The 9,405-nt window shown below is 54.3% G+C and overlaps 1 protein-coding gene across 1 annotated transcript in view; it reads right to left on the reverse strand.

The window, feature by feature from the left end:
• PCIF1 (phosphorylated CTD interacting factor 1) overlaps nt 1-7,251 on the reverse strand; it is an 11,255-nt gene extending 4,004 nt beyond the window's left edge. The window contains exons 1-9 of the mRNA XM_081832262.1: nt 6,812-7,251; nt 4,499-4,772; nt 3,116-3,258; nt 2,901-3,025; nt 1,635-1,772; nt 1,310-1,440; nt 1,028-1,182; nt 272-419; nt 5-164 (exon numbers count right to left, since the gene is read on the reverse strand). Coding sequence (XP_081688388.1) covers nt 5-164; nt 272-419; nt 1,028-1,182; nt 1,310-1,440; nt 1,635-1,772; nt 2,901-3,025; nt 3,116-3,258; nt 4,499-4,563 — 1,065 coding nt within the window. The 5' untranslated portion in view covers nt 4,564-4,772; nt 6,812-7,251. The remainder of the gene's footprint in view (nt 1-4; nt 165-271; nt 420-1,027; nt 1,183-1,309; nt 1,441-1,634; nt 1,773-2,900; nt 3,026-3,115; nt 3,259-4,498; nt 4,773-6,811) is intronic.
• Between the last annotated feature and the right edge of the window lie 2,154 nt (nt 7,252-9,405).

Here is a 9,405-nt window from a genome sequence, read left to right on the forward strand (position 1 = left end):
TCCATGAGATGGGCCAGAGAGCCCAGGACCTCCCCACTCTGATCACACACCCAGCCTGCTGGGTTATGCCTAGAGCAAACCTGGATTCAATGAGCCGCCTCGCGGCCTCTGCGTATTTAAAGAGCAGACGCTTGGCTTCCTCCCGGAACTTGATTCGGGATAACCTGGGACCGAGAGCAGGCAGAGTGAGAACCCTTCTATACAGGACTGGCCACACACACCTACCCGCTCCCCGCAACCAACCGAGTCGGCCCCAGCTGTGGGCCTGTACCTGATGGGAATGTCATTCATGATTTCACGAAACATGGAAGGTGACACGACCGGTTCACAGTTGCTTGGCAACAGGGGGTCAGAGCCTTTATCCACGACCTTGCGCTCCAGCATCCAGCGGTTGAAAGATTCTCGAGGGGGCTCGATGCCTGCGGAACAGACGAGCTGGTGAAAGCCTGGCTCGGTCAGCGGCCTCCACGTGGGCCCAGCACACGGGGGGGGGGGGGGGGATGCGGGCACCGGAGGGGCAGCAGTAAGGGGCGCTCCGCCTGCAGGCAACATCTCCCCAGGTAGACTCAGAATCGCGAGTTTTCTGCAGAGTGTTACGAAACGTTGCTTGGGAATAGGGGAAAGGAGAAACACTACATTTCAGCGAAGTCAAGCAGGCTTCTTTATACTAAAGAATAAAAGCCGCAGCTCACTGAGGACTTCCCATTCCACCTCTCCTCCCGGCAGCAATGCATGAGGTGCAGGTACTTTTGGTTCTATGCCCTCTCACAGAGCCACGAAAAGGCTTCGCACGTACCTGACAGACAGTAAGCATTCTGGAAGTGTTAATGATGGCGTCTGCGGTTACTGATGCCAGTCTTTCTGTAAGCAGTTAGCGGAGCTGCGGCTCCAGCAGGCCTGTCCCCTCCACAGCCTGCACTCTCAAGCGCTAGGCTCCACTGCGCCGTTCCCAAGCCCAGCGGGTCAAGCCCGGCTCTTGGCTAAGGGTGGGCGGAAGCAAGGGTCCTGAGGCCCAGGAGGCAGTTACCCTCTCGCTGCTGGCACAGCTCCCGGTAGTGCTGCCGAAGCTTGAGGATGAGCTGGGAGCGAAGCAGCTCCACCTCGGGGTGTGGGGGCAGCACCTCTGAAGGCCCTCGGTGCTTGATGACAGCGTTGGTCTGGATGTCCAGATCCCAGTACACCCTTGGGGCACGGAAAGGAGCAAAGAGGAAAGTAGAGGCAAGGGAGGAGGGGTGCCCTGCCACCACACCCCATGGTCCCAGGCACGCATGGACGATGGATGCCCCCAAACCAATCAGCAGGGACTCACTCGGTGGGTCGGAGGAAAGCTGCCTGCTGTTTATCTTCGGGGGATGTCCCCCACATCTTCAGCGTTGGGGTTCCTGGGATACTGGGGGAGCTAGGCACTGACGGGCCTGTGGGTGTCACGGGGATTTCAATCTAGAGCAAAAAAGTAGAAGGCACCAGGGTCAGGAGAGCTGGCCTGCGGCTACTGCTCTGGCGCAGCTCGCGAGCTGTGTCCCAGGCCCCCTCCTGACCGACCTGCCGCTGCCCAGCCCTCGCAGGGAACCTGCCGGCTGCCTGCTTGCGGCGGCCGCTCACCACCCACGTCCTCACAGCCCGCAGACGCTCACCTTGGGCTTCTTTACACCATTGCCGCTTGGCTGCTCTTCCGAGAGCTGCCGCTTTCGGGGCTTGTTCTCAGCCGGGGGGGTTTCCACCAAGCTTGAGTCTTGGGGCAGTGGGGTCGCATTCAGCCCCAAAGGGTCCGACTGGTGGAGGGAGACCAGCAGAGTTGCAACGGGGGCCAGTGCCTTAGGAGTCCCAGTATTACAGAATCCTGATGCCCTCCTGCCCCCTGCTCCTACTGCTCCGAGAAGAGCAAAGGGGGCTGAGATGCAGAAAGAACACTAGGCTCCACCCCTGCCTGCCTCTTGAAACTGTGTGACCTTGGGAGAGTTACGTCCCTTCCTAATTCCCTCACCTTCAAAATGGCCATGCTAAACAGGCCCAACCTCCTGTTGGGAAGATGATTCAATGAGTCCATCAATATGACCAGTTTAATAGGACATGTGGCAGGAGAAGAACCCGCTGTACATGTTAATTTCTCCTCCTTAAACACGAGAATGAGAGGAATAAAGGGAAAAACTCAAGAAATGCTTTTTTTTTAAAGAGCAAGACCCCATGGATGAAATTCCTTTGGTGATCCCGAGTATGAGTGATGGTAGGCAGGGTAGCCCTAAAATCACATCAGGTTCGAGTCCAGCTCTGCTTCTTACTGGCTCGAGGTCTTGGGCCAGTCATTTCCCATCTCTGACCCTCAGTGTTTTCATCTGCAAAATGGGGCTGCCAACTGGCTTGATTATGCCCAGTAAGGAAAGTCTGCCCCACCTGATAGGGATCCAAAAGCACACGTTCCTGCCAGACGGCCCCCTCACATGGACACTGCCATTCCTAGAACGTGCTTCTCCCCTCTGACAACTTTCACTTCACTAACTTTGTCACCTTAAGTGCTAATTCAAGGAGAAGCATTCCCTGTCCCCTCCCCACCCCGTGACTTCATGCACATGCCACACTTCGATCCTACTGGCTCCTCAGTAGACTGTGGGCCCCCTGAAAGTGCAAGGGCAGGACCAGGTCCGTCTTGCTTATAACTGCATCACAGGCACAGTGCCCAACATGGAGTTCAAGTTCAGCATCACACACATTACAATCATCTCTTTAGTGTCAATCTCCCCTATATGAGTGTAGGTTCCATGAGGGCAGGGAGTGTGTCTGTGTGTCATTGTATCCCCAGGTCCCAAGATGGGGCTAGGCACATAACAGCTGCTCAAGATAGATTTGGGGAAGGCCCAGATGCTAGAAGCTGCTCGGGAGCCCTGCCCTGGGCTGGCACTCACAATCACGTCATGCTGGCCCAGCACAGGCATCTCCCACAGGGACTGGTTGGTGAATCGGTTGAAGTAGTAGGGACGGTTCTCCCTCCGGCTCCAGCACTTCTCCCAACCGGCATGCACCAGCTCCTCTGCAAACAAGCATGGAGCCCAGCCAGGGTCAGGGCTGCTCCTGAGGCATCCTTCCTACCCCGCCACCCTACCCTGCCCCTCGCCAGTACCTGGGAGGTCCTGCACCAGGCGGATGGGCTTTGGAGAACAGGGCTGGCTCTGATTGGAGGTGCCTGGGGAGTGACTCAGCAGGGACGCTTCTTCCCGGGGGCTGCCGTGATTCTCATTGGCCATCTCAGCACCCACACCGGACCTGCCACACAGAGGACCGAAGGGTATCAGGCCAGCAGGGCATGGAGGTCAGCTCCACCCCTCACCCACCAATTACAATCCACTGAGGGCTCCATTGACCACTTGCAGACATGAAGAAATCAATCCAGTCCGGTCCCTGGAGGGCCAGTGTGGTACCAAAGGAGCCCTGGGATCTAAGTCCCAGTTCCCTCAACTGCAAAATGTTGCTCCTTCTGCCTGACATACTCTCCCCAATTCTCCGCCTGGCTTGTCACGATGTTCACATGCTCCAGGAAGCGTTCCTGGACTCTCCACCCAACCCCCCTCCGTGGGGCCATGAACACTTCCACTGTGGCACTCAGTCCTATCAGCTGGGTTTGTCTACCCGTCAGACGGTCAGAACTCCCAGGGCTAGGAACTGGGTCCAGTTCATCTCTCCAGTGCTCAGCAGGGTACCTGGACCCAATAGGAACTCTATTCATTCTGCAAATATTTAGAAAGCACAGAGTGGCACAGAACACAGAACAGGGTCTGCCCTTGAGAAGCGATTCCCACAAAAAAGAACAGGAGGACCTCTTTCCTGTTCCTACCCAATAAAATCTAACTGGAACAGAGTGCAGCCCAGAGGGGACATGGCATCTAAGTGGCTGCCTCATTCTGTGCTTCAGGGCAGGAAACAATCTGTTGCTAAAGAAACCAGTGGGACTGAGAAGAAATACCTAATTCAGTCCTCCCTAATCCCCAGGTGAAATGTACTTTAAATACCAGGAAGCAGGTCAGCTCCTTCAGATTTGTATTCTCCACGACCCCCACCCAAAGCACATCCAGCACAAGCCTCAATGGCCAGTGATTCCTGACCTGGCTGTTAGACTCCTAGGGGCCCAACCGAGATTCGACTGGTGATCCCAAAGTTGTTCTCAAGATGTCACAGCACCCAAAGAAATCAAACATTTACCCACAAAAAGAGCACAAAGGCATGTTGAAACATTAGTTATCTTTGCTTGCTGAAATTTTATCAACTCGTTGTGGTCACACTGATTATCTCATGATGATCAGAAGCTCTGATTGGCTGTTGACAACATCATAGGAATCACTGGGACATTAATTTTATTTGTACAGTCAGAGATATCTTCATTAATTTGGAAAGGGAAAAGTGAGCGATTATTTCGTCGGTACAGTTTGGCAGTAAAAACGCACAGAGCAAGAGGGCATACATACAACCAAAGGGGGCCGTGATAACAGAAAGATTCAGAACCACTAACCGAGGGGAGAAAAGGCTTGATTCTCTGGGGAGGAGGGATTCCCGGTGCCTTGGGGCTGAGCCCATATGTCTTAAGCCTGCAAAAGGTCCCTCTTTTTCTCACCCTCTGGGGTCTGCAATGCTAGCATGAGAGGGTTTTCTTCTCCGACCGGATGGACCCCCACGTCACAGGATCCCAGAGGCAGGGGGAAGGCCTGCAGGAAGGCTCAGCACGGGTGGGTGGGCTGGTCAGCAGTGGAGTGGACGGGGGCCCAGGGAATTCCTTGCATCAGCAACTGCAGAGCAAAGAGAAGAGAGAGTCACAGACCTGTGAAATGCTGCAGCACACGCACAACAGCAAGAGGGGCAACGACACAGAGCAAGTTGGGAGCCCCCAGGACAGGGCAGGGGACACTGTGGGAGATCTGGGGATTTATGGGACGAAAATGATACTTCCCAAGCGTTGCAAACCAAAAGGTTCACCTTCACGGACTTGCAGCCTGCAGTCACACAGGCCCCGTGCTGAGGAGGGCCCTAACTGGTTTCATGCTCTATGGCTGTGGTCTTGAAGTTTTCAATACACTTTTAATAAGCAGGCCCATGTTTTCGTTTTGCACGCTGGACCCCACAAATTGTGTAGCTGCTCCTATCAACCAAAATATCCCTAAGCCAAGAGAAAAGTGAACATACCATTTGGCCCTTGAACAACACAGGTCTGAACCGTGTGGGTCCACTTACACAGTTTTCCCAATACAATGTGCTACTATAAATGTATTTACACTTCCTTATGATTTCCTTAGTAACAGGTGCTCCTCCTTAGCTGACTTTATTGTACGAGTACGTTGTATAATACACATGATATACAATACACGTGTTCATCCACTACCTATGTTACCACTAAGGCTTCTGGTCAACAAGAGTCTATTAGTAAAGTTGTGGGTAGTCGAAAGTTCTACTGGGATTTCCAACAGTGCCAGGATCGGTGCCCCTAACCCCTATGTTATTCATGGGTCAACTGTACGTATCAGATCCCGGGGGCATGCTCCCAAGCCACCCACAGTGAGTGAAAAACACACTTCTTTGAATCGATCTTTTAAAACCACAATAATCATACATGCAAATGCATTATGTAACACAGCATGTTCATCTTTATTGACAGTTTCCCCAACAAATATCGTGTGACACTGATGCAGTAACTGAACTACGCAGAGACAGCAAGAACAGCACAGCTGAAAGGCCAAATGGGGACACTGCGGTGTTTTCAAAGCCAACTGTGCATCTCGAGGGCTTGTAAAACAATTCAGATTCCTGTCCCTTACTTCACGTCCTAGGAGTCAGGAATGGGGAAGGGAGATTCATCTCACAAGAATTTGTATTTTTTAAACACACCCCAAAAGGGAGGCCTGGGAAACGGGATGACAAATTTTACACCGCTTCAAACCTTTACCAATTTTTTACGATTAAAAAAATTTTCTTAATTTCCCAGGTGATTTGGAAGCGGCAGGTCGGCGGCCAAAGAACCGGCTCTGGGTTTGGGCAGACCCGGGGTCCAAGTCCTTCTACCGCTTTCCGACTTACAAACAGGAATCATTCGACCTCTGTGGTCTCTATACGTAGAGTCTAGCGTATTGTACACTTGAAGTAAGAAATAACTCTATTATTAAGGTAATGTTTTATTTATCCAAAGGCTTCCCAGGCCCCGCGCATACCGCAGTCTGACAGCGCCGACCAGCTTAATAACTGTATCTGCGCAACCGGAGGAACCCACCAGAAGGAAAAGAACCTGGTTACGGGATTGGAGAAAGATGAGGCGGGACCATCTCAGTAACGCACCAATCAGAACCCTCTGAATCAGGAGGGCGGAGTCAAAGGACTGGCAAAATGCGCAGGCGCGGGGGCCTCTCAAGGAGGGGGCTCCCCCCGCCCCCCACACATCCGAGCGCGCGCACACCTTCCCCTCCCCCCAAACCCAGCGGGGGCGGGCTGTTTGGCGCGCGCGCGCCGGCCCATCTCTCGGGCTCCGCCCCCCGCCCCACCGCGCGCTCCCGCCCCCGGGCTGAGGCGACTCAGAGTCGGAGCCCGACACAAAGGCGGTGGCGGCGGCAGCAGCGGAGGGGCCCTAGAGGCCGCTCCGCCCGCGCTCTCCGGGCCCAGCTCCCTCACCCAAGCTACCGGCCCGGCCGCCCACCCGCGGGCCTAAGATGGCGGCGGCGGCAGAGACCGGGCAAGCGGTGGCCCCGAGCGGAAAGCGCCAGAGGGGCCACCGCTGCCCGGCTTCGGATCCTCGGACCCCGGAGCGGCTCGCGGCGGGACCATGGCTTCCTAGGGCTCTTACCTGCCTGGAGCGGACTCGAGGGGACGCGGCTACACGTTCTGCTCGACCTCCCGTTTTGCCGCCTCCGCCTCGCCCTCCCCAGCGCCGCTGCCGCCATCTTGTGTCCCGGGCCGGGACTCCGCGCTGCGCATGCGCTGGTACCGCCTCTGAGGGACCTCGCCGCTGCCGCGCCGCCATCTTGAGTGTGGCAGGACCGGCTGACTCCACAGACCCGGCTTGCTTTCGCGCCCCCTCCCCTTCCTCCTGTTCTTCCCTGTTCCATGCGGGTCTCAGGAGGGCTCGGCAGCTTTGCGGCTTGTGGGGTGTAGACTGAGGAAGGAACGAGCTCACAGGCACGTTCCCTGCCTCAGTTTCCCTCCGCGAGCACACCCGCCAGGGTTGGAGGACTTGGGTGGGAGGTGCACCGCCTGGGCCGGACTGAGAGTGCGCACCGGGGGGCGCGGGGCGGGCTGGGAACCTGCGGGCGCTCGGCAAAGACGCCGAGCCGGGGGCGGAGTTGTGACGCTGCTCTGGGCGTGGCAGGGACCTGGGTCCTAGCTCCGGCGGGGCTCTGCTACTTAAACGTCCAGTGGCTTTCCCTCTCTGGGCCGCTGTCAAGAATGTTTTCCAGCCAGTTTCCATGTCCAAGATGCAAGCAAATCGAACCTTCTTCCACTGTGAGGCTACATAAGTTACAAGTGTTCTTGAGTAGAAGAAACTCAAAACAGCCGTGGGAGACATAATGAAGGGCTTTGGCAAATTTAGGAAATTATTAACTAAACGCATCAGAGAGGCTCTCCCAACACTGACATACCTATGGCTACTAGTTGCGGTGCTAAGCCGCACTGAGCTCAGACCGGCCACCAAAGTTAGGCCAGCAGGAGCTGCAGTTGCTAGGTACCCCACGCCCGGCTCCCTGCAGGATTCTTGGGTAGGGGCGGGCCGACTCGCTAGCTCCACCTCTCTCGGGCCGCCTTAGTAAACTGACCTCTCAACCGTAGTAGCCTCAGAGGAATACGAGGTTGCCACCTGCTTGTTGGCCTGGCGCTTCCCAAGCGGAGCCAGAGGCTGCAGGTACCCCAGCTGGGCAGCAGCCCCTGCCGTCCGCGGTACCTGGCCAACGTGCAGCCGGGTGGGGTTGGCGTGTCAACAAAACCGGAGGCAATAGTATGAACTAGGGTATTCATCAGTCCGGCTAGGTTTAGAGCCCTGCTCCTCCATCCTAGATGTGTGGCCTTGAGGGAGTTGTTGGACCTCTTGAAGCTTTAGTTTCCTCTAATGAAAGATAAGTCCGCCTGCCTCATAAAGGTTTGGTGAGAATTAACTGGGATGATGCCTGTAAAGTACTCAGCACATGTGGTACCTGGCATTTAATAAACGTTAGCTATTATCGCCTCACAGGGTTATGAGGATTGCCCCAAGTAGATTTTGAGCCCTCCAAAAATAAACCTGCCCCATATAGGCACCATAGGTGAAGCCAATCCTGTCCTCACAGAGCATCCAGTTCGCTCGGGAAGCTTAATAGGAAATCGGATGCCTGGTCCCCACCTCAGACCTACATAGGGGACCACATGTTCTGCTCGCCCTGGGACAGTCTTGATTTATGGCTGCTGTCCTGGCATAATTATTAATACTGTCTTCTTTCTCAGAAGTGCCCTGGTTTGGACGATAAATTATATGGTCACTCTAGACTTACAGATTGCCCAGTTTTGCAAGCTCCACAGCTAGTTCTTATTAAAACTGGAGTGTAAAAACCATATAGTCATTGCTGTCTGTTCTTGCTTTTATGCTTTCAAAGTATCATTTCATTTGCTGCTCAGAGTCTCACATCCCAAATGCCTATTCCTATTTTACCATATAATCCTCTCCAAGAACTCTGAGAGTAGAAATGATTATCTCAAGTCTACCCATGGGCAAACCGAGGCTGCGGGGAAGGGTCAGGGGTCAAGTAATTGTACGAAGTACTATGAAGTATTAGAACTGGAGTCTTGAGGCCAGGGTTCCCAGCATCAAAACCCAAAGCCAATTCCATGAAACCACACTGCTTCCCTCTCTTGTGGAGAAGGGAGTCTGGACTTTAGGGAAGTGACTTGCCTGAACTCACACCGCGGTCCCGGACAGCTCCACTTCAGACTCACAGTGTCAAATGAACACTGCTCTTCGCCTTCATCTGCCTCCCCAGACTGGTTCCTTCCAATGCACTCCTCATATCTCCCTTCTCCTTGCTTTCCACATACAGTCAAAACCAGCCTCTTCTTTCCATCCCCTTTCCTACTACCATAGAGCAAGACCCATTATTTTTGAAACCTTCTTGTTAAGAATAGCACACATACAGGGGCGCCTGGCTGGCTCAGTTGTTAAGTGTCTGCCTTAGGCTCAGGTCATGATCCCAGGGTCCTGGGATCAATCCCCGCATCGGGCTCCCTGCTTGGTGGGAAGCCTGCTTCTCCCTCTCCCACTCCCCCTGTTTGTGTTCCCCCTCTTACTGTGTCTCTCTCTGCCAGATAAATAAAATCTTAAAAAGAATAGCACACATACAGAAAAGTGCACAAAACGGAAATGTAAACCTTCATGATCTGTCACAGAGCGAATACCCAGGTGAACATCACTCAGGT

This window comes from Leptonychotes weddellii, chromosome 10 (genome assembly GCF_054177405.1).
Source record: "Leptonychotes weddellii isolate Sample4059 chromosome 10, ASM5417740v2, whole genome shotgun sequence".
NCBI lineage: Eukaryota > Metazoa > Chordata > Mammalia > Carnivora > Phocidae > Leptonychotes > Leptonychotes weddellii.